Source organism: Schistocerca serialis, chromosome 1 (genome assembly GCF_023864345.2).
Source record: "Schistocerca serialis cubense isolate TAMUIC-IGC-003099 chromosome 1, iqSchSeri2.2, whole genome shotgun sequence".
Classification (NCBI taxonomy): domain Eukaryota; kingdom Metazoa; phylum Arthropoda; class Insecta; order Orthoptera; family Acrididae; genus Schistocerca; species Schistocerca serialis.
The window spans coordinates 813023874-813050530 of NC_064638.1; the positions used below are offsets into that span (position 1 = coordinate 813023874).

The 26657-nt window shown below is 40.1% G+C and overlaps 1 protein-coding gene across 1 annotated transcript in view; it reads right to left on the reverse strand.

Moving 5' to 3' along the window:
* Positions 1-26657, reverse strand: part of LOC126484220 (ras GTPase-activating-like protein IQGAP1) — a 350623-nt gene that overhangs the window by 13964 nt on the left and 310002 nt on the right. Inside the window, exons 29-30 of the mRNA XM_050107637.1 lie at positions 25878-26115; positions 8731-8855 (exon numbers count right to left, since the gene is read on the reverse strand). Coding sequence (XP_049963594.1) covers positions 8731-8855; positions 25878-26115 — 363 coding nt within the window. The remainder of the gene's footprint in view (positions 1-8730; positions 8856-25877; positions 26116-26657) is intronic.

Below are 26657 nucleotides of genomic sequence, written 5' to 3' on the forward strand. Positions count from 1 at the left end.
GTGGCTAATATTTTAATGCAGGTCTATGAACTGCCAAAACCTCTTAACATAACTGATAGGTAAAAGTGTCTACGTACTGATAAAATTTGATGTATAGAAAATCACTTCATAAATGAAAATATGTAAATGCTGAATATTTACTCGCCTGGGCAGCAGAATTTAATGTAATGTTGGCAGTAAGCTTACTGATTAAAATGAAAGCAAAATGGAAATGAAGGTGTGTGAAACTGTAGGTAATGAGAAGTTTGAAGCAGTATTCATCGGAATTTGCTTCATGAGGTCCAGTGTAATGACATAAAAAGCTATGCAAATTATTTGAGAATGGACAAATATACATTTCAGTTTGCCGTTACAAAAATAGACCCTTATATCTGCAAAAACGTCACTAATTTATGAAATCCAGTTCCTGCTAAAGATCATCTCAAGGTTACATTAAGATTTTTAGCAACAAGTGAAAACTATTCCAGTTTGCAATGTAATACCCACATCTCAAAGGATACCACTTCACGTGTTGTTTCAGAGGCATGTGAAACTGTATGTAAACTCACTTGAGCAGGATTTTATGAAGATTAGGTTATTTAGAGTAACAAAGAAATACATTCATTTAATTTACGTGTGCTTTATTAACACCACTTAGATTTCTGCCAAATCGTTAGTCCACTCAATTTCTTCCTCATGTCATCTACGATGCATCACCTCTGAATACAGCTGATGGCTGCAGTTATTTCTTTGTTAAGAATCTTACTGATTATTGTGGTTTTCATAATCAATGTGTTGGGTGTTAAGAAGAATTGCATATTCTTTGCAGTTAGAAATTATCACTGTAGTGGTAGCCACACACGAAGTAAACTTTGATGTCATTTTACAGGTTAGAAGCACGTGAAGCAAGTCAAACAGGCGTACAATGTGGCAAACTTTGATCATGCCCACACTCTAAGTTTGACAATGATCTTTGATCAAAGCTTCCATAGTACACTGTCTAGCAGTTGCCAAAGTGCATTGTTCAAAGTTTGTTGTTAAAGAGATTTGATAATATAAATGGGCTCAAAATAACTACAGTTGCAAATTAACCTGTGGCATAAAATGCAATAATTACAAGTACAAAATAAATTGTTTAGTAAAAACAATGAATGAAAATTAATTGCACTCCTATCACAAATAATAAATATGGGACTAACAACAACTAACAACACAAATAAATCTCAATCTACAGGAAATTTCCAGATGAAGAAAAGGAGTAAGAAAATACAAAACAAATTTCTGCCTGACATTATAAAAAGCGACTAATTTCAAATGGGTCCATTTGTTTTCAAACAACTGTCCCTGTCTTTATCATGTAATAGTAAAATCATTCCATTGGTATATACGTAGTGTTAAAAAAGTATTCCATATTTTGAAAGGTGGTAGCATGGACCAAAAAAGACAAAGTACAACAAACATGGGCTTTAAAATGCATACCTTAAGAGCTATGAGCACTACATCTCCATTACTATGAAACATATCTACTGAACAAGTGTCCACAGCTTTTAAGATATGCATTTTAGGGCCCATGTTTACTGGAGATTTTTGTCATTTTGGTCCATACTACCACATTCCAGTATATGGAATACTGTTTTTAAAAACATTTTAGAAAGTTCGGCTATGTACTGTAAAAATAGAACAAAACTTTTATTACATTCATTACTTCTGAATTACTGTACAATAATATGATAAAGATGGAGGCAATGGTTTGAAACTGAATGGACACATTTCTGCGTCTCAACTCATTTCAGTGCAACATTGACTTTGGTGACAGTGCAAATACTGTCAGTTCTTGTGCATTTCCTTCAATGTAGGCATAGCATTGATCTTTTGTGCCACTTTCAATTTATCTTTCGTAAATTTGCAAGACTAAAATGTTGTTCAGTTACTTCAATTGAGAATAACAATAGGACAACTGTAAAAATGCCTCTACAGGAAGTTGAGGAGTATGTATACTTTTATCAAATATTAAACGACAGAGGTAACATTTATCAAACAATGTAGGAAAAGGACACTCACATAAAGCTTTCAGCCACAGCCTTCATCAGTAAAAGAGAGATAGATACCGTGTACTCATACAGGGAAGCACACCTCACTCACACACAACCACCAACTCCAGCATCTCGGGCCAGAATGCAACTATCACTTGGGATGCAAGCAGCAATCTGGAAGGGGTGGGGAAGGTGAAAGGATAGTAGTGTACAGGTGGGGAGAGAGGCTAACACTGTCTGGTGGAGTAGTCAGGAACTAGAATGCCAACAGGCGCCCCCTTCAGACTGCTGCTTGCATCCCATATGATACTTGCATTCCAGCCTGAGATGCTGCGGTTGGCAGTTGTGTGTGGATTCCTTCACAACCTCAATATCTTCTCTCTAATCCTCTTCACATGCTGCTCCTCAACCCAGCTAGATGTTTACCTCCTCCTCTCTGATGGCTCTTTTGACAGCTGTCATCCCTTTCACACAAAAAGATCCCTCCCTTACAGACTGGCCAACCGGGTATGGCATATCTGCAGTGACAAAAATTCCCCTGCTCAGTATGCTGAGGGTCTCACCAAGGCCTTCACAGACAGGCACTATCCCCTGGACCTAGTTCGCAAACAGAGCTGTGCCATTTCCCTTCACACTGCCAATCCTCCCACCAGCCCCACGGACCAGCCACAAAGGAGAGTCCCATTCATCACCCAGTACCACCCCAGACTGGAACAACTGAACCACACCCTTCACCAGGGCTTTGACTACCTACCATCATGCCCTGAAATGAGGGACGTCCTACCCGAGATGCTTCCCACCCCCTCCTAACGTGGTGTTCTGTCGCCCACCCAACTTCCACAACATCCTCCATCCCTATGCCACTGCCAATCGCAATCCCTTGCCACAAGGTTCATATCCCAGTGGAAGACCCAGGTACCAAACCTGCCCAATCCACCACCCAGCACTTCCTATTCCAATCCCGTCACAGGTTTATCCTACCCCATCAGGGGCCAGGCCATCTATAAAAGAAGCCAAGTCGTATACCAGTTCCACTGCAATCATTGATCAGCTTCTTATATTGGTGTACCGTATTTACTCGAATCTAAGCCGCACTCGAATCTAAGCCGCACCTGAAAAATGAGACTCGACATCAAGGAAAAAAAAAAATCCCGAATCTAAGCCGCACCTGAAATTTGAGACTCGAAATTCAAGGGGAGGGAAAAGTTTTAGGCCGCAGCTCCAAATCGAAACAAAGTTGGTCCATTGTAATATAAGACACAATTTAGGTCGAATGAATGACGATACAGCTACAGTAGTTTGGTTCGAGTCGTAAGCTTAGCAGTTAAGCTTTATCAGGTAGCCATTGCTATGCGCCAGGCGCTCCGTCTGTATTTATACGGGTACCCTTCCTTTTGCACGTGCTTTGTCTGGTTTAAATCGTTTGCTTATTTTGCTTTGATCTGATAAGTGTCGTTTTCTTTGTTATAGGTGTTTACGTCACTCTAAACTGAAAATGCATTACTGAACTGTGTCACGCTTGTTTGTCGCATTCTGATAGTGCGTGCTTACAGCCTGTTGCCGCTCGCGGCATGGCTTGCTTTTGTGCGAGCAACCGCCGCTTACAAAAAAAAAAAGAGGAATCGTCTCATTAGCGAAACAATGGCAAGAGACTGCTATTTTTTGTTACTTACACCACTGCTTTCTTTGATAATGATAAGCAAGAACCAAATAATAGACTGCGTATGATAAATGATGTTCTAAACGAGAGTGTAGCGAAAATTTTTCTCCGTTTGAAAATCTTTGCTGGCATCTCTTTAGTACATTACATTCTGCACAGAAATTAGAGTCATCTTAGATTTAAAAATCTAGTCAGTTGCCGTGCTTCATTTCTGACTGTATCACTATTAGGCATAAGAATAATACGAATATAAACATGACACAATACGTATACCCTTCCGCGTTTACTGTTGTCTCACTCTAGTTTCGTAGTTTATTAGGCAGACAGGATTTAAATTAGATAGCAGCAAACACGAAAGAATACATGGCAAAATGTTTATATTCGTATTATTCTTATGGTGAAGAGAATACTGCATGTGATTCACAATTCATCAAGTTCCTATTAGCAACCATCTCTTCTCACAGGTAGGAAAAAATTCAGAACGTGGAGTTGGCCATATTGACAAACATCCCAAACAGTCTTGCCAGTCGGATTTTCGTAGTACATTGAAATGCTGCTACATTAGAAGATGAACAATACGGAATTTGTATTTACTTCGTTGGATAATGTATGAAAATGAATTTTTTTTTTTTTTTTTACTGACGCAGAGGTTTTGGCACCAGTATTTATCTTTGTGCCTACAAAGCATACCTGTGTACCGCTACGTATATTCGATGGCAGAAGTTAGTTGTGGCAGCGCATTTCAACATTTTTCAGAACTTCCGCTTGCTTTGCACTCGATTCTAAGCCGCAGGCGGTTTTTTGGATTACAAAAACCGGGAAAAAAGTGCGGCTTAGATTCGAGTAAATACGGTAACTACCAACCAGCTGCCCACCAGGATGAACGACACCACCAAATGTAGTCAAGAGCAAAGTAGACCACCATGTGGCACAACATGCAGCTGAACACAACACACTTGATTTCAATGGCTGCTTCACTACCCAAGCCATCTGGATCTTTCCCTCCACCAACAGCATTTCTGAACTGCACACAAGGGCGTTATCCTTACAACACATTCTCTGCTTCTGTACTTATCCTGGCCACAATCTACAGTAGCATACTGTTTCCACATGTTCCACCCAACAGTTTCCTTACCCTCTGTTCTATCATCTACTAACCATCTTAATCTCTCACCCTGTTTATTCGCAGCCCTCTGCCAATGCATCCGCTCATCTTCCTCACTCCTCTTTGTATTTGGTCCTTTTTTCTCCACCTCTCTGCCCCACAATCTCCTGATGCTGTGTTTGTTGGCAGCCTAGTCCCTGCACTCTCTACCAGACAGTGTTCATCTCTCTTCCTACTCATACACAACTATTCTTTCTCCTTCCCTGCCCCCTCCAAATTGCTGCTTGCACCCCACGTGATAGCTGCATTCCAGCCTGAGATGCTGGAGTTGGTGATCATATTTGCATGCTATGTGCTTCCCTGTGTTTATGTGGATTGTGTGTGTCTCTCCTTTACTGATGAAGGGTGCGGCCAAAAGCTATTTAAGTGTCTTTTAATTGTGTCTGTCGGTAATTTGACGTGTCTTCTTTATGGTAAGTAGTAACATTTAGTTTGATATTTTCCAATGTGTAAAACGTTGGTGTATAGCCTTCTGAGAAACTCAGTTATCTTAAAGCCCTAAATGCCAAGAAGAGTTTTTGATCAGTTATACTTCCCATTTTTGGGGCCTACAAAATTTTGACATTTAGTGAAATTTGCATAATTTCAGAACTATACTATCTGAAAAAGTCTTTCGCGATGGCATACATGAATAAAATGTGAATTAAATAGTTAGGAACCTGATTGAGTCCAGCAACCTGATTGCCAGATAAAGCTTCACAATTGTGCCACCTGTTGATAATATTAATTGTTAAGATGATGATGATGATGATTTGATAAAATATTTTTAAAAAATAAAATTATAAAAACACACACTACAATGATAATTCTTCAAATGTTCTTGTGCACATTCAAATCAAATCAGTTTAACATAATAAATCAAATGGAGCAAACTTATTCTGCTACTGGATGCATTTTTAGAACTGACATGCGCATTCTACAATTGAAGTTCCCATACTGTAAGATAATGTTGTCTGTTTGCTTACAATTGTTCACTCCACTAAAAAGCTCAGGAGGTAATTGATACCGCTTAATCCAGCAAATGTTCTCTTTTTTGTAGAATATCTTACTACGTGAAAACAAGAGCATAAATATAATCTATTTCTATGTTAAAAGAGCAGCACCTTCTTAAAAATTGCCGAAATGGGAATACTCAGATGAGAACTGATAGCTGCAAAAATTATGTACTACTGCTGAATAATAAGCTTTCCAAATTTCCTAGTCTTTAATCAGAATACTTATTAGGACCATGACAAAAAGAAGGCATGCTGTGATGTAACAGCCTTGAATTTTGTATCAGAGAAAGTGATACACAGTTTTTTTAGTGTTTTAGTTGATACAGTGTATTAATGATGACGACGACAATGACAATAACAATAAATTATTATTAATCTTATTATTATAATTTTTAAACTACACTTCTAATTTATTCATTATTTAATGTTGTGTGGAAGAATTGTGAATCATGTGCCTTGTGATGATAAATATAACACTGTTTTCAAGTTTATAATTAACTAAAACAAAGTTGCCAAATTTAAAAGAATGTTACAATATTATGAAAAAGATAATTGCTACTTACCGTATAGTGGAGACGCTGTGTTGCAGATAGAAACACCGAAGAGACTGTCAAAAAATTAGCTTCAGCCAACAAAGCCTTCATTGGAGACAGAAAAACACACACACACACACACACACACACACACACACACACACACACACACACAGTGAACAGCTGCACATGACAAAGAGATTCAACTGGGTGGTGGGGGTAAGGAGGAGAATGGGCCAGGGTGGGGGAGGTATAGTAGGGTAGAGGTGGGGGATGGTAAAGTGCCGCTTGTAGGAGCATATGGGGACGAGGTGGAGAGAGGGTAGGGCAGAGGGCAGCTAGGTGTAATCAAAAGGTTAGACAGAGGGGGATTAGTGGAAAAGGAGAGAGGTGAAAAGAGAGGGTGCATTGGTGGAATAGAGTACTTTGTAGTGCTGGAATGGGAACAGGGAAGGGGCTAGAGGGTAAGGACAAAGACTAAAGAAGGTTGAGGCCAGGAGGCTTATGGGAACATTTGCTACATTGCAGGGAGAGTTCCCACCTGCACAATTCAGAAAAACAGATGTTTGTGGGAAGGATCCATATAACACAGGCTATGAAGCAGTCACTGAAACGAAGAACGTCATTCTGGGCAGCATGTTTAGCAATTTGGTGGTCCAGTTGTTTCTTGTCCACAGTTTATTGGTGGCCATTTATGCAGACAAACAGCTTATTAGTTGTCATGCCTACATAGAATGCAGTACAGTGGTTGCAGCTTAGCTTGTAGATCACATGACTGGTTTCACAGGCAGCCCTGCCTTTTATAGGATAGGTGATGCTTGTGACCAGATTGGAGTCGGTGGTGGTGGTGGTGGTGGGAGGATGTATGGAACAACTCTTGCATCTAGGTCCATTACAGGATTATGCACCATGAGGCAGGGTGTTGGAAGCAGGAGTTGTGTAGGGATGGAGAGGATACTGTGTAGGTTCGGTGGCTGGCGGAATACCACTTTGGGAGACATGGGGAAGGATAGTGGGTAGGACATTCCTTATTTCAGGGCACAATGAGAGGTGGTTGAAACATTGGTGGAGAATGTGATTCAGTTGATCCAATCCTGGATGGTACTGAGTCATGAGGGAAATGCTACTCTGTGGCCAGATGGTGGGACTTTGGGAGGTGGTGGTGGTGGTGGTGGTGATGGTGGTGGTTATGGGTAACTGGAGAGATAAGGCATTGGAGACAGCTGGGGCACCCCATTGCTGAGCACACTACCCAACACAATGTGCTTCATTTTGATGACTGCTTCGCAGCCTGTGCCATCTGGATCTTTCCCACCAACACCAGCTTTTCTCAATTGCACAGGTGGGAACTCTCCCTGGAATATATCCTATGTTCCTGTAACCCTCCTGGCCTCAACCTGCATTAGGCTTTGTCCTTACCTCTAGCCCCTGCCCTGTTGTGATTCCAGCTCTATACCATCCTCTGTTTCACCAACGTTCATATAGTCTTTTCACCTCTCTCCTTTTCTGCTCCACTAATCTCCCGTACCCTCCCCTGCCCAACTGCACTTAGCTGCCCTATCATCTCTCTACCTCATCACTGTATGGTGGTAGAGGCAGCACTTTACTGTCCCCAACTCCTACCCTGCTATCCCTCTCCCTCCCTGCCCCAGCCTCCTCCTTACCCCCACCACCTGACTGCGCCTCTCATCATGGGCAGCTGCTTGCAGTGTGGCTGTGGTCGCGTGTGTGCGTGTGCATGTGTATGTGTATGTGCTTGTGTGGTGAGTAGCAACTATATTTTTCATGATATTGTTACATTCAATCCTGGTTTTTTAAAAGAATGCTATTGTGATGTATAGTTGCCAACTGAAGGGATGAATGAAAATTTGAACCAAGGCCAGAATTCAAACCTGGGTCTCCTGCTCACTGCTAATCTGTGGTGCAGTGTTGGAAAAAACTCTTATGAAAGACTTAGTCTAAGATCTTTGTGCTTATCTGTTGCATGATGAACCTTTGATCTGGACAGTTGCAATATTTTTCAACACACATAATTACATTCCATCCAGAATTTTTCAAAGATTAATACATCTGAGATATGTAGTCAGCCCATGTAGTCATTTTCTCTTCTCTTGTGATAACTGTTTGGATTTAAAATGCGCAGAAAGTATTCGGATATATTATGTAGTTTACTTTTAAAGTTACAATGTGCAAAACCGATATTATTTTCACAGCAAATTAACTAAAGTGGATTGAGCAATTATCTCACTATGTGACATGTAGTATCTTAACCATGTCTACCAAAGTCATTTATCTAACTATTGCAAAGAAGTAGTACAATTATTTTCACAATTTCCATAAGCATAATAATGTTACGATTACTTACCTTTTACCTGCATTCAGATTCTCCAGACATTTTTGAATATATTCACTGTAGTAGCTGATTTGCTCTTCAAAAAATTGTGTTTTCTTCTCCAGACTTTGTTTGGTGCTTCTCAGCATTTGGATTTCCTGTGAGGCAAAAAGAAAGTATAGTAATGAAGAGCTTCTGTACAGAAATCATCTATTAACTTTTTCTTATTGTCATCAACAATTGCAGGAAAATTGTATTAATAATAACCAAATCACAACAAATCTAAGCATAGAAATCAATAACAAATCCATAACTTTGTAGGCATGACATCAGTCAGCTTATTACTCATGTATGCAGCACAGATACAAATGTGAATTAGTAGTACAAAATTACATACATGCATACATACATACATACATACATACATAGAAACTTTATTCATAACACTCAGTACTCTTTGTTGGTAATGAAGATATCCTTTATACTTTTGACAAAATTAGCTGTGAACTGTGTATTTCTTGTTGATTACATAAAATTATGACAAGCTCGTTTAGGCATAAGTCCCATTATCAAGTGTTCCTGTTGACATTACATTTATACATCATCTTTTCTACATCTATGTAATAATACTATCAGATTTTATGTTGTATTATATTTTTGTCTAGATGTATTGACACCCACAATTCATCTTGAAAAACAAGTTCTTTTATGTACTATGTTGTTAACATAGGTCACATATATATTTTCACTCATTTGCTATAGAAGAACAGTAATGAAAGTAAATATGTAACTCAGTTAACAACATAGAACATAAGTTCTTTTATTTTCCATGATGATTTATCGACATCACTCCATCTAGATCCAAGTATAAGATAAAATCTCACAGTACTCTCACACAGAGGTAGAAGACAGTGATATACAGGGTGTTACAAAAAGGTACGGCCAAACTTTCAGGAAACATTCCTCACACACAAATAAACAAAAGATGTTATGTGGACATGTGTCCGGAAACGCTTAATTTCCATGTTAGAGCTCATTTTAGTTTCGTCAGTATGTTCTTCCACCTGCGCTCAAAGGAGCACGTTATCATGATTTCATACGGGATACTCTATCAGTGCTGCTAGAACATGTGCCTTTACAAGTACGACACAACATGTGGTTCATGCACAATGGAGCTCCTGCACATTTCAGTCAAAGTGTTCGTACGCTTCTCAACAACAGATTCGGTGACCGATGGACTGGTAGAGGCGGACCAATTCCATGGCCTCCACACTCTCCTGATCTCAACCCTCTTGACTTTCATTTATGGGGGCATTTGAAAGCTCTTGTCTACGCAACCCCGGTACCAAATGTGCTCGTATTGTGGATGGCTGTGATACAATACGCCATTCTCCAGGGCTGCATCAGCGCATCAGGGATTCCATGCGACGGAGGGTGGATGCATGTATCCTCGCTAATGGAGGACATTTTTAACATTTCCTGTAACAAGTGTTTGAAGTCACGCTGGTACGTTCTGTTGCTGTGTGTTTCCATTCCATGATTAATGTGATTTGAAGAGAAGTAATAAAATGAGCTCTAACATGGAAAGTAAGCGTTTCCGGACACATGTCCACATAACATATTTTCTTTATTTGTGTGTGAGGAATGTTTCCTGAAAGTTTGGCCGTACCTTTTTGTAACACCCTGTATACAGGGTGTAACCAAAAGGTACGGGCAAACTTTCAGGAAACATTCCTCACACACAAATAAAGAAAAGATCTTATGTGGATATGTGTCCGGAAACGCTTAGTTTCCATGTTAGAGCTCATTTTAGTTTCATTCCAATGTGATCAGATTGTAAATTTTCACAATGAACACATGTGGGCTGACGAGAATCTGCACACAACAGTGCAATCACGTCATCAACACAGATTTTCTGTGAACATTTGGACAGGCATTGTTGGTGATGTCTTGATTGGGCCCCATGTTCTTCCACCTACGCTCAATGGAGCACATTATCATGATTTCATATGGGATACTCCACCTGTGCTGCTAGAACATGTGCCTTTACAAGTACGACACAATATGTGGTTCATGCACGATGGATTGGTAGAGGCGGACCAATTCCATGGCCTCCACGCTCTCCTGACCTCAACCCTCTTGACTTTCATTTATGGGGGCATTTGAAAGCTCTTGTCTACGCAACCCCGGTACCAAATGTAGAGCGCGCTCGTATTGTGGATGGCTGTGATACAATACACCATTCTCCAGGGCTGCATCAGTGCATCAGGGATTCCATGCGACGGAGGGTGGATGCATGTATCCTCCCTAATGGAGGACATTTTGAACATTTCCTGTAACAAAGTGTTTGAAGTCACACTGGTAGATTCTGTTGCTGTATGTTTCCATTCCATGATTAATGTGAACTGAAGAGAAGTAATAAAATGAGCTCTAACATCGAAAGTAAGCATTTCCGGACACATGCCCCCATAACATCTTTTCTTTATTTGTGTGTGAGGAATGTTTCCTGAAAGTTTGGCCGTACCTTTTTGTAACAGCCTGTATACGTGTAATGTCACCTGCAACACTTGATGGTGGCACATGTGCATACAAATTGATTGTGAATTTGTGTAATCCACAAGATATAATAAAAAAAAATTGCGGCTAATTTTGTCAGTAGTACAATGAAGCTGTAATGTCAGCTTATGCAAGCTGCAGGCCAAGCAGAGAAGAAGGTATTTAATGTAAACGAAGATGTTGCAAGACTCAATCCAGTAAACTGTCTGCTCATCAACTATGTGGAGTGATTTTAAGCTGCCAAAAAGTTTCTGTTCTGCACAATTTTTTAGAACATGATTTGTTGATTGCATAACACTGTGATCATGAAAGGAGTTCTCTCCGAGGCTCCAACTAAATTTTAGATGGTTCCACAATCCCTATCTAGTGTGCTACGGACTCAGCTGGGCCACAGTTTTCATGATAATCTGGCACTCAGGACACTGATGGTTGAACTTTGTACAAATTAGTGATAATAGGGCTTTGCCTCATCATCTTTCCTAGCCCTTAGATTGCATAAATTCATCTATTGAGTAGAAGGAGCTGTCATACAGAAATTCTTTTAATTTGTTTTCAAATACTGGTTGGCTATCTGTCAGACTACTTGTTAAGTGACGAAAGTCTCTTGTGGCTGCATAACTCACACACCCCTTCTGTGCTGTAGTTAGATTTAACCCAGATAGTGAAGATCAGACTTTCTCCTATGCACATTGCTACTGCTTTTGAACTGGAATGAGTTATTAATAACAATTTCATAAATTCATTTATATATGTTGTGAAGCTACTGTGAATATTCCTGGTTCCTAAAATAAAGTCTGCAAGATGACCTTCAGTGGGTTCCAGCGATTATTCTGATTATAAACTTTCTTTAATGATGAATTAATCCAAAATATGATGTCATATGAGAGCAGTGAATGAAAATAGGCATAGTAGGCTAATTTACTGACATCACTAAAATTTGCAATAACCCTAGCTGAACTCAAATGTTTCAACAGATCAGGAATGAGTTTTTTTCTATTCATTTTCTCATCAATGCTCATATCTAAAAATTATGAATACTCTGGCTTAGCTACAGACTTCTGTTCAAAGTCTATATTTATTAATGATGTTACGCCATTTACGGTACAGAACTGTATATGCTATAGATAAATAAATAAATAAATAAATAAAATAAAATAAACTGAATACACTAACATACGCTGTTAGGATTTTCACTCAAAATACAAGCTGCTCACCTGTTGCCTGAGGCGACACTATGCCATGGTGGTACATAGTGACTACCGATGCACAGAATAATTTTAAAAAACACATGTAAAACACAGAAAAAGTTTATCAGGATGATAATGAAAGCTAAATGTAGGGATTCCTGTTCCCTCCATTTTAAAAGTTTGAAAATACTGTCCCTGGCTTGGTTATACACATAAAAAAAACATTCAAGCATAACTATGATATACTTGTATATGTAACTAGGCAGAAGATGAATCTATACATATACACAGTAAATACAATCTTATGAAAAGGAGATGTGTATCATACTGGAGTTGAAGTTATGTAACTATATGCCTTCTTACTTAAAATGCCTACAAACATCGAATACATTTAACGTAAAGTTGAAACAGTTCTTGCTTGACCACTGCTTCTACAATGTGTCTGAATTTCTGGGTCATCATCATAAGAAAATCTCACTTACCAAATATTGTTAATTATGTACACTGTGGTGACCAAAGTCATGGGATAGTGATATGAGGACATACAGATGGCAATAGTATAGTGTACACAAGGTATAAAAGAGTAGTGCAATGGTTGAGCTGTCATTTGTACTCAGGTGATTCAAAAGAAAATATTTCTGACATGATTACAGTCTCAAGATGGGAATTAACAGACTTTGAATGTGGGATGGTAACTGGAGCTAGATGAATGGGGTATTCCATTTTGGAATTCATTAGTCTGATATCCACAGTATCATGAGTGTGCCAAGGATGCCAAATTTCAGGTATTACCTCTCACCATGGACATCTCAGTGGCTGATGGACTTCACTTAATGACCGAGAGCAGCAGCATTTGCATTGAGCTGTCATTGGTGACAGACAAGCAACACTGAATGAAATAACTGCAGAAGTCAATGTGTGATGTACAGAGAATGTATCCGTTAGGACAGTGTGGCAAAATTTGACATTAATGGGCTAAGGCTTGTTTCCCTTTCAACAATATTCCAAATTGTTTTAATTTTATTATGAGATGTGCTAATCTCAGACATAATACACATACTTCTGGATTTTTAATAACTTCCCTTGACCTAGTACTGTAATTTTTATAATATTTGACTGTTTCTGGGTCTTTGATTTTTCTTGCTATTAGATACATTTCCCTTCTCCAATTTCAAGATTCTGTAACGCTTTCATAAGCCATGTCTTTTGACATGGTTTTTACAATCATTTTTCAATGTTTTCTTGGAGAAACAGTTTTCAATTATACTCACAAACATGTCAAAAAATAAGATATATTTTAAATTAGCATCAGGTTCCCATTTTACCACATCCCAATCTAACTGCTGAAAGCTTTCCCTAAAATTTGCAATTGTTAAATCACCTTTCAGGCCATTTCCTTCTTTCATTTTCTTGCCGGTGTTGCAACATGTCCTGGTAGCACCATCGATGAACATTTTGTCCCTGTGGCACGAATTCATGATGAACTATTCCCTCAAAGTCAAAGAAAACTTTCAGCATGACTTTGACATTTGACTTGACCTGATGAGCTTTACTTTTTGTCTTGGAGAAACTTAGAAACTTTCCCAACCATTCGTAACACCAAGTATGGCTTAAGCACTCATCACTGTAGGCTTCCTGCATCATTTGGTGTGTCTCTGTAAAGGTTTTCTTGAATTTCGCACAAAATTTAATGCAGACGTGTTGCTCCTCTAACTCTGCCATATCGAAATTCACAAACTGTGCAACACAATGTTCTACTCAATACAGCACTGAACAATAACTAACAGACACACAACAATGAAACTTCTGGAAGTTACACATTAAACATAGCATGTGCAGGGACGCCAGCTGCATTTTGCTCCAACACGCCACTAGCTTGAAATTAAGAATATTTCAGAATTTTTTGAACAGACCTCGTACATGTGCTGAAAGCTTATATCCAGTTACATTTACTTTTCCGTATCTGTGGCTGTATAATGTTCAGACAGGCATAGTATACCTGTTACATCCTCAGTTTCTAAATCTTCCAAACAAACAAGAAGCTGCTGTACTTTGGTTTTTAATACCCTGATATACTGAAGCACTATACTAACATTATTTTTCACTGTACTTTTACAAGAATCTTGTGATATTTTAACATCTTTAGTACCTGCCTGCCTGAGTTTCTCATAAAACTTAATTACTTTCAATGTTGAAGCAGTGGACACTGATCTTTTCTAAAAAGAAAAAAAAGAAGAAAAGAAGAAGAAGAAAGAAGAAGAAGAAGAAGAAGAAAAAGGGTACTCCCACGAGTCATTGGTTGCAAAGCGACTGATGGCCCTCGCCCCCCACAGGATTTTGCTAGCAACCCAGCCACTTTAGCCTTCTCATTCCTACTGAGATACACGCCATGTCTAAGGAAATCCCACTTACCAACAGTGTCAACAGGAACTGAATCCATGTCTGACCTAGTAGTCACTTGAAGCATCAGATCTAACTCCATATTGATCCTACTTGCAAAGCTGTTCCATTGGGGCAGATCAAACTGCAAACTTCTGTTTTAGTAATTTTAAATTTAAATCACCATGTCAAAGTTCTATCCTATTTTGTTGAGGCAACTTGCTAGTTAAAATTCACATTACTTCGGATTTCTTCTCTGGTATGAAACTGTCACAAAAATAGTCTTTCATAATACTGATTGATGTTGTTGTTGTTGTGGTCTTCAGTCCTGAGACTGGTTTGATGCAGCTCTCCATGCTACTCTATCCTGTGCAAGCTTCTTTATCTCCCAGTACCTACTGCAACCTACATCCTTCTGAATCTGCTTAGTGTATTCATCTCTTGGTCTCCCTCTACGATTTTTACCCTCCACGCTGCCCTCCAATGCTAAATTTGTGATCCCTTGATGCCTCAAAACATGTCCTACCAACCGATCCCTTCTTCTAGTCAAGTTGTGCCACAAACTTCTCTTCTCCCCAATCCTATTCAATAGCTCCTCATTAGTTATGTGATCTACCCATCTTATCTTCAGCATTCTTCTGTAGCACCACATTTCGAAAGCTTCTATTCTCTTCTTGTCCAAACTAGTTATCGTCCATGTTTCACTTCCATACATGGCTACACTCCATAAAAATACTTTCAGAAACGACTTCCTGACACTTAAATCTATACCCAATGTTAACAAATTTCTCTTCTTCAGAAACGCTTTCCTTGCCATTACCAGTCTACATTTTATATCCTCTCTACTTCGACCATCATCAGTTATTTTACTTCCTAAATAGCAAAACTCCTTTACTACTTTAAGTGTCTCATTTCCTAATCTAATTCCCTCAGCATCACCCGATTTAATTTGACTACATTCCATTATCCTCATTCTGCTTTTGTTGATGTTAATCTTATATCCTCCTTTCAAGACACTGTCCATTCCGTTCAACTGCTCTTCCAAGTCTTTTGCTGTCTCTGACAGAATTACAATGTCATCGGCGAACCTCAAAGTTTTTACTTCTTCTCCATGAATTTTAATACCTACTCCGAATTTTTCTTTTGTTTCCTTTACTGCTTGCTCAATATACAGATTGAATAACATCGGGGAGAGGCTACAACCCTATCTCACTCCTTTCCCAACCACTGCTTCCATTTCATGCCCCTCGACTCTTACAACCACCATCTGGTTTCTGTACAAATTGTAAATAGCCTTTCGCTCCCTGTATTTTACCCCTGCCACCTTCAGAATTTGAAAGAGAGTATTCCAGTTAACATTGTCAAAAGCTTTCTCTAAGTCTACAATGTAGGTTTACCTTTTCTTAATCATTCTTCTAAGATAAGTCGTAAGGTTAGTATTCCCTCACGTGTTCCAACATTTCTACGGAATCCAAACTGATCTTCCCCGAGGTCCGCTTCTACCAGTTTTTCCATTCGTCTGTAAAGAATCCGCATTAGTATTTTGCAGCTGTGACTTATTAAACTGATAGTTCGGTAATTTTGACATCTGTCAACACCTGCTTTCTTTGGGATTGGAATTATTATATTCTTCTTGAAGTCTGAGGGTATTTCACCTGTCTCATACATCTTGCTCACCAGATGGTAGAATTTTGTCATGACTGGCTCTCCCAAGGCCATCAGTAGTTCTAATGGAATGTTGTCTACTCCCGGGGCCTTGTTTCGACTCAGGTCTTTCAGTGCTCTGTCAAACTCTTCATGCAGTATCTTATCTCCCATTTCGTCTTCATCTACATCCTCTTCCATTTCCATAATATTGTCCTCAAGTACATCGCCCTTGTATAAACCCTCTATATACTCCTTCCACCTTTCTGCCTTCCCTTCTTTGTTTAGAACTGGGTTGCCATCTGAGATCTTGATATTCATACAAGTGGTTCTCTTCTCTCCAAAGGTCTCTTTAATTTTCCTGTAGGCAGTATCTATCTTACCCCTAGTGAGACAAGCCTCTACATCCTTACATTTGTCCTCTAGCCATCCCTGCTTAGCCATTTTGCGCTTCCTGTTGATATCCTTTTTGAGACGTTTGTATTCCTTTTTGCCTGCTTCATTTACTGCATTTTTATATTTTCTCCTTTCATCAATTAAATTCAATATTTCTTTTGTTACCCAAGGATTTCTATTAGCCCTTGTCTTTTTACCTACTTGATCCTCTGCTGCCTTCACTACTTCATCCCTCAGAGCTACCCGTTCTTCTTCTACCGTATTTCTTTCCCCCATTCCTGTCAATTGTTCCCTTATGCTCTCCCTGAAACTCTGTACAACCTATGGTTTAGTCAGTTTATCCAGGTCCCATCTCCTTAACTTCCCACCTTTTTGCAGTTTCTTCAGTTTTAATCTACCGTTCATAACCAATAGATTGTGGTCAGAGTCCACATCTGCCCCTGGAAATGTCTTACAATTTAAAACCTGGTTCCTAAATCTCTGTCTTACCATTATATAATCTATCTGATACCTTCCAGTATCTCCAGGATTCTTCCATGTCTACAACCTTCTTTTATGATTCTTGAACCAAGTGTTAGCTATGATTAAGTTATGCTCTGTGCAAAATTCTACAAGGCGACTTCCTGTTTCATTTCTTCCCCCCAATACATATTCGCCTACTATGTTTCCTTCTCTCACTTTTCCTACTGATGAATTCCAGTCACCCATGACACACACACATATCCATCCACACATGTACAGACACAAGCAGACATATACAGAGGCAAAGAGTCTGCCCAAACTCTTTGCCTCTGTATATGTCTGCTTGTGTCTGTACGTGTGTGTGTGTGTGTGTGTGTGTGTGTGTGTGTGTGTGTGTGTGTGCGCGTGTGTGCGTGTGTGTGTGTGCGCGCGAGTGTATACCCGTCCTTATTTCCCCCTAAGGTAAGTCTTTCCGCTCCCGGGATTGGAATGACTCCTTACCCTCTCCCTTAAAACCCAAATCCTTTCGTCTTTCCCTCTCCTTCCCTCTTTCCTGACGAAGCAACCGTTTGTTGCGAAAGCTAGAATTTTGTGTGTATGTTTGTGTGTCTATCGACGTGCCAGCGCTTTCGTTCGGTGAGAGGGAAAGACGAAAGGATGTGGGTTTTAAGGGAGAGGGTAAGGAGTCATTCCAATCCCGGGAACAGAAAGACTTACCTTACGGGGAGAAAAGGACAGGTATACACTCGCACACACACACACACACACACATATCTATCCACACATATACAGACACAAGCAGACATGTGTAAAGGCAAAGAGGTTGGGCAGAGATGTCAGTCGAGGCGGAAGTACAGAGGCAAAGATGTTGTTGAAAGACAGGTTAGGTATGAGCGGCGGCAACTTGAAATTAGCGGAGGTTGAGGCCTGGTGGATAACAAGAAGAGAGGATATACTGGAAGGCAAGTTCCCATCTCCGGAGTTCTGACAGGTTGGTGTTAGTGGGAAGTATCCAGATAACCCGGACGGTGTAACACTGTGCCAAGATGTGCTGGCTGTGCACCAAGGCATGTTTAGCCACAGGGTGATCCTCATTACCAACAAACACTGTCTGCCTGTGTCCATTCATGCAAATGGACAGTTTGTTGCTGGTCATTCCCACATAGAAAGTTTCACAGTGTAGGCAGGTCAGTTGGTAAATCACGTGGGTGCTTTCACACGTGGCTCTGCCTTTGATCGTGTACACCTTCCGGGTTACAGGACTGGAGTAGGTGGTGGTGGGAGGGTGCATGGGACAGGTTTTACACTGGGGGCGGTTACAAGGGTAGGAGCCAGAGGGTAGGGAAGGTGGTTTGGGGATTTCATAGGGATGAACCAAGAGGTTATGAAGGTTAGGTGGACGGCGGAAAGACACTCTTGGTGGAGTGGGGAGGATTTCATGAAGGATGGATCTCATTTCGGGGCAGGATTTGAGGAAGTCGTATCCCTGCAGGAGAGCCACATTCAGAGTCTGATCCAGTCGCGGAAAGTATCCTGTCACATGTGGGGCACTTTGGGGGTTCTTCTGTGGGAGGTTCTTGGTTTGAGGGGATGTGGAACTGGCTCTGGTTATTTGCTTCTGTACCAGGTCGGGAGGGTAGTTGCGGGATGCGAAAGCTGTTTCACGTTGTTGGTGTAATGGTTCAGGGATTCAGGACTGGAGCATATTCATTTACCACGAAGACGTAGGCTGTAGGGAAGGGATCGTTTGATATGGAATGGGTGGCAGCTGTCATAATGGAGGTACTGTTGCTTGTTGGTGGGTTTGATGTGGACAGATGTGTGAAGCTGGCCATTGGACAGATGGAGGTCAACGTCAAGGAAAGTGGCATGGGATTTGGAGTAGGATCAGGTGAATCTGATGACACCAAAGGAGTTGAGGTTGGAGGGGAAATTCTGGAGTTCTTCTTCACTGTGAGTCCAGATCATGGGGATGTAATCAATAAATCTGTATCAAACTTTGGGTTGGCAGGCCTGGGTAACCAGGAAGCCTTACTCTAAGCGACCCATAAATAGATTGGCATACGAGGGGGCCATCCTGGTACCCATGGCTGTTCCCTTTAATTGTTGGTATGTCTGGCCTTTGAAAGTGAAGAAGTTGTGAGTCAGGATGAAGCTGCCTAAGGTAATGAGGAAAGAGGTTTTAGGTAGGGTGGCAGGTGATTGGTGTGAAAGGAAGTGCTCCATCGCAGCGAGGCCCTGGACGTGCATAATATTTGTGTATAAAGAAGTGGCATCAATGGTTACAAGGATGGTTTCCGGGGGTAACAGATTGGGTAAGGATTCCAGGCGTTCGAGAAACTGGTTGGTGTCTTTGATGAAGGATGGGAGACTGCATGTAATGGGTTGAAGGTGTTGATATACGTAGGTAGAGATACGTTCTGTGGGGGCTTGGTAACCAGCTACAATGGGGCGGCCGGGATGATTTGGTTTGTGAATTTAAGGAAGTAGGTAGAAGGTAGGGGTGTGGGGTTACGGTGGGGGTCAGGAGGTGGATGGAGTCAGGTGAAAGGTTTTGTAGGGGGCCTAAGGTTCTGAGGATTCCTTGAAGCTCTGCCTGGATATCAGGAATGGGATTACCTTGGCAAATTTTGTATGTAGTGTTGTCTGAAAGCTGACGCAGTCCCTCAGCCACATACTCCCGATGATCAAGTACCACGGTCATGGAACCCTTGTCCGCCGGAAGAATGACGATGGATCGGTCAGCCTTCAGCCTTCATAAAGTGAATCTGGAACAACAAGACCCTAATTCAGTAGTTAACCTTTCCTCCAAACCTCTCTCTCAATCTGAAACCTCTGTCCTATCCAAAGGCCTCACCTTCAGCCCTACTCCCAGATTCAACCAAACAGCCCTCGTGAAAGATTTACTGTCCTACACTCTTACTCTCTGCTGGAAATATCACTTTGCCACGAAGAAAAATAATCCTAATCCTACTCCTAACGATCCAACTCCCCAAGACACTATCCAAATTGAACCGCGCCTGGAACAGTTCAAATCCCATACCACTTTCCTTGACGTTGACCTCCATCTGTCCAATGGCCAGCTTCACACACATCTGTCCACATCAAACCCACCAACAAGCAACAGTATCTCCATTATGACAGCTGCCACCCATTCCATATCAAACGATCCCTTCCTTACAGCCTAGGTCTTCGTGGCAAATGAATCTGTTCCAGTCCTGAATCACTGAACCATTACACCAACAACGTGAAACAGCTTTCGCATCCCGCAACTACCCTCCCGACCTGGTACAGAAGCAAATAACCAGAGCCAGTTCCTCATCCCCTCAAACCCAGAACCTCCCACTGAAGAACCCCCAAAGTGCCCCACTTGTGACTGGATACTTTCCGCGACTGGATCAGACTCTGAATGTGGCTCTCCTGCAGGGATACGACTTCCTCAAATCCTGCCCCGAAATGAGATCCATCCTTCATGAAATCCTCCCCACTCCACCAAGAGTGTCTTTCCGCCGTCCACCTAACCTTAGTAAACTCTTGGTTCATCTCTATGAAATCCCCAAACCACCTTCCCTACCCTCTGGCTCCTACCCTTGTAACTGCCCCCAGTGTAAAACCTGTCCCATGCACCCTCCCACCACCACCTACTCCAGTCCTGTAGCCCAGAAGGTGTACACGATCAAAGGCAGAGCCACATGTGAAAGCACCCACGTGATTTACCAACTGACCTGCCTACACTGTGAAGCTTTCTATGTGGGAATAACCAGCAACAAACTGTCCATTCTCATGAATGGACACAGGCAGACAGTGTTTGTTGGTAATGAGGATCACCCTGTGGCTAAACATGTCTTGGTGCCCGGCCAGCACATCTTGGCACAGTGTTACACCGTCCGGGTTATCTGGATACTTCCCACTAACACCAACCTATCAGAACTCTGAAGATGGGAACTTCCCCTTTAATATATCCTCTCTTCCCGTTACCCACCAGGCCTCAACCTCCACTAATTTCAAGTTGCCGCCACGCATACCTCACCTGTCATTCAACAACATCTTTGCCTCTGTACTTCCGCCTCGACTGACATCTCTGCCCAAACCCTTTGCCTTTACACATGTTCCGATGGATATGCGTGTGTGTGCGAGTGTATACCCGTCCTTTTTTCCCCCTAAGGTAAGTCTTTCCGCTCCCGGGATTGGAATGACTCCTTACCCTCTCCCTTAAAACCCACATCCTTTCGTCTTTCCCCTCCTTCCCTCTTTCCTGACGAGGCAACAGTTTGTTGCGAAAGCTTGAATTTTGTGTGTATGTTTGTGTTAGTTTGTGTGTCTGTCGACCTGCCAGCACTTTCATTTGGTAAGTCACATCATCTTTGTTTTTAGATATATTTTTCCTACGTGGAATGTTTCCCTCTATTATAACTATACACACACACACACACACACACACACACACACACACACACACACACACACACTGTAGTGTTGTGATGGAATCACAATAGCACCTACAGGGAAATCAATACGAAGGGGAATTATAGTGCCAACCTGTTTTCTCTAGTGGAGATCCTGGGACTTTTGTTACTTTGGCAGCAATGTTAAGGCAATTACTTGCAGTGTACCAATGAATTAATATTGTGCTTAGAGGGTGAAGAAACAGTCACCTTTCTTAATGCTGTCACCGTTTAAAATTTGTCACCTTTTTCAACCTTTTTTGTTCTTTTGGAAGAAAATAAGTTATTTATTTCTGTTTCCAAGTTTCTGTATTCATGTTCATTAATTTAACTTTTTGTAATACTCAAATGATGAAAATAAATAAATTTTAACCTGAAGGGCTTCTGAAATTTGAGATATTGTTCCTTTTTGATTTTTTTTGAATGTTTTAATATTTTGCACAACTGTTGTTAGAGTAAAATATTCATCTACTATGATGACTTCTATTTTTGTTCCAGATTCTAATTTTGCTGTAGAAACAAAACTGCTGCTGTGATACTCTGACTTAACTTTTGAAAATAAACTTTTTGGTACACGAAAACGCAAATTACGTTGTGACTGTCTAGAGAAGACGGGTAGTAAATGCTCTGCTTGTGGGAAAAAGGTTAGTGAAAGCGAACTACTTGCAGTGTGTGCCCTTGCACTATTAATTTCAAGACAAAAGGATTTCAGGCAATTTTTGATCACACACTTTCAACAAAACGTAAGTGCAACATTGAAATTAAAATCAGTCACATTAAGAACTTTCGTATCAAACACAACCTTTAAGTTCAGTATGAGTGTCAACAATAGGGATGTTAAGTACAAAGGATAGTTTCACCACTACTGAACTGATTTGGACAATGAAATGAGTTATTTTCAGTTACTCTATATAGTTAGTTAAGCAGAAGCTTTTCGCAACACATACTATGCTCTAATAACTTGTGCAAATACGGGTGCATAAATTTGTCAAAAATTCTGATATTTCAACAGGTAACCCCATTGTTTTCAAGATATGATTTGGAAAATGCCTTAAAATGACATGGAGGGCTACCTATCAAGATACCTTTACTTTTCAACAAACTTATCAAGGCAATGTTCCCTCAACTTATTTGAAGAAGATGGTTTTAGTTGGTTGCTTGTTTCATGTATCATAAATGCAGTCTCTTCCTGTGATGCAGAATGAGTTAGCTTTTACTTACAACACTTTTTTCCAGCAAAAAATATGACAACATACTGACAATTTACACAACAGCCTTGTGTATTAATCTTTGATACTTGTAATTCTTTTTTGAGCACCATGATTAACTCTTGACTACATTCCAACAGACCTACAAACCAGGATTATAAAATTACACATGTAAAAAAATATGGAGCAGAAGAATTTGTCCAGCAAATATAATGATTTCAGTTTATGCTTGAAGTTAATTGTATTAGCCATTAGATTCAACAGGTAAGTTGTAGTTTTTTGTGGCTGAATATCTTGCTCATTTCTGTGCCACATTATGGACGAACAGCGATTAGTGTAAATATTTTCTCTTTCCATTAATGCAATAATGAATGTTACTGTTGTTTTTGAATTGCAATTGATCACTGAAAACAAACTTCTACAGTAGTAAATGCGCTGCAAGGCTATTGTCAGTATGTCTAACTGTTTAATGAGCTGTCTTCAAGAGGTTCTACAGTGGTCAGCACCCTCATTACATGCTTCTGTCTGTCTTGCTCCAAAAAGAGTCACTAAAGAATATTATGCCATATAAAATTAGTGAGTGAAAGTACAAAAAGTAATTCAGCTTTTTGATACTTTCATGCCCAAAGCCTGCTATTATCCATAATGGAGGAGTTGAAGATATTGGCCGATTGGACGCTTAAGATCTGTAGCACATGAATTACAATTCAGATCATCATCAACAGTCCCGAGTGACTGGAAAAAGTGCAGGTGACTCCTGTATGTAAGAAGGGCAAAAGAATGGACCCACAAAATTACACATCAGTATCACTAACATCAGTTTGCTGCAGAATCCTTGGACATATTCTCAGTTCGAACATAATGAATTTTCTTGAGACTGAGAAACTTATCTCAAAAAATCAGCATGCCATTAGAAACTTTGCTTGCACTTTTCTCATGTGATATATTGCAAACTATGGATGAAGGGTAACAGGCAGATTCCATATTTCTAGATTTACAGAAAGTGTTTGACACGGTGCACCATTGCACGCCGTTAAAGAAGATATGGACAAATGGAATAGGTTCACAGATATGTGAGTGGCTCTAAGATTTCTTACATTATAAAACGCAGTATGTTTTCCTCAACAGCAAGTGTTTATCAGAGACAAGAGTATCGTCAGGAGTGCCCCAGGGAAGGGTGATAGGACTGCTACTATTCTCTATACATGTAAATAATTTGGCGGACAGTGATCTATGGTTGTTTGCTGATGATACTGTGGAGTACAGTGATGTGTTGAAGTTGAGTGACTATAGGAGGATACAATAGGACTTAGACAAAATTTCTAGTTTGTGTGATGAATGGCAACTAGCTCTAAATGTACAAAAATGTAAGATAATATGGATGAGTAATGTTTGGATACAGTATTAGTAGTGTCCTTATTGACACAGTCACATCATCCAAATATCTGGGCATAATGTTTCAAAGCAATATGAACTGGAGTGAGCATGTGAGGATTGCGGTAAGAAAGGCAAATGGTTGACTTTGGTTTATGGGAGAATTCTAGGAAAGTGTGGTTCATCTGTAAAGGAGACCACATTCAGGATGCTAATGCAACCTACTGACGCATACTGCTCGAGTGTTTGGGATACATACAAGGTCGGATTAACGGGAGACATCAAAGGAATTCAGAGGCAGGCAGCTGGATTTGTTACTAGAATGTTTGAACAACACGCAAATTTTGCAGAGATGCTTTTGGAAACTTAAATGGGAATCCCTGAAGGGAAGGTGACATTCTTTTCGAGGAACACTATTGAGAAAATTTAGAGAACCAGTGTTTGAAGCTGACTGCAGAATGAATCTACTGTTGCCAACATACATTTTGCGTAAGAACCACGAAGATAAGATACGAGAAATTAGGGCTCATATGGAGGCATACAAACAGTCATTTTTCTCTCATTCTATCTGCGAGTGGAACAGAACAGGAAATGATTAGTAGGGGTACAGGATACTCTCCACCTTGTGCTGTAAAGTGGATTGTGGAATATCAATGTAGATGTAGATTAGGTGATAGCGTATTACATTTTTACTTATAATAACAGTTCAAACTGCACTAAAATGACAAATATTGTAGCCAGTTCAAAGACTTTGTCATTAGACGATAGCATTTTTGAGAAAAACTGTACCTGATGTCTTCACAAAGCTTCATCAGCTGTTCTTACCTACTGACATGACACAGGCTATAACTGTGGAGCAGCTGATGCAACATCGTAAAGACATGAAACAAAATTTCTCTCATCTTAATGACTGATCAAAATTGGTTACAATGTCCGTTATTCTCTTCATAGCTATGAACATTTAATACAATGTATCACAGCCGAATGAACCTGATTGTTCACTGCAGCAACACAGTTTGGAAATGTGAGCTTTGTTTTCTGCGTCTCTGCCACCAAGCTTACACAAACCTCATCCTGTCCACAGTTCCCTATCACACATCCTCTCTGCAAAGAGCCACTGTCCAACATGATTTACACCATAATACCTATACTTCTAAATTTATCTTTACATTCTTCTTTTTTTACCTCAGAGGTCCTCTTACCCCATTCCCCCAAAACTCCTATTCTCCTAAGCTAAAGAAGGAACTTGTGATTCTGAAAGGTAGGAGTACTAGTGGATTTTATTTACAAGTGCTCCTGTCTGCTGAACTAGGAGCTGCATTTGCTGGAGTTAAGTACTGGTCAGCCCAACTGTCCCAGTTAATTTAATGAATTTCTGGGTATAATTCTTCTTTTTATAACAATGTCATGCAGTTTTTGCTTCTCATTCTAAACAGTGAAATGAACAATCTCTGATATACACCACAAATCAATAGAATATGTAACATTTGAATGAACAACAATAACAAAATTCACTTATAGCAAAATACCTTTCTCAGGAGCTGTCTTCTCCGACCACGGCGACATATGTCAGACGCAACTGCAGTTACAAGCTGCTGAAAACCATCAGTATGAGTTACCAAGCCTGCTAATTCAAGCTGCGCTAGAAGTTGGGAGAGTCTTTGTAATTCATTATCTTCAGATTGACCAGTGCACTTGCATGACAGAGCTTCTAACAAACTGGCTCCTTCCATTTGTGGTAACAGCTGCAGCAATAACTCCTTCGCACTGAGAAGAAAATTGTATTAAATGTCAACAAAATTACCACCAAAGAAAAAGAACAGCCTTAAAAAATGAAATCTCATTTTCTGAACCTGATTTTGAAGCAAGGGGGAAAAACCATGACAAATAAAAATTATGACAATTTCTACAGAAAAGGAATATCTGTGTGTACTACATAACTACTGGGAAAATTATTGGTTGATCAGTCAATTTGGTACTAATTTAAGATAAGCCTGAGGAACTAATTGGTCTTCAACTTCTCCAACTCCTTAGATACAGTCTGTAAGCACAACCAGTCAGTTATACACATTACATGGTCAGATTTTTATGTAATACTTGGGTTTTCATCTCATGAATGCAGTGATTTAATTAGTATAAGTAAACAATGACTTGTTTTTTGCTACTTCAGTTTCCTCTACTATCATTTCATTAAAGGCCTGTATGTGCAACAGTAAGCATGTTAACTTTTGTGTAAAATATGAATTCTATGTCCTTAAATAGTACATTGAAATCAGATTGGTGGATAATCATATATATGTAGACAAAGG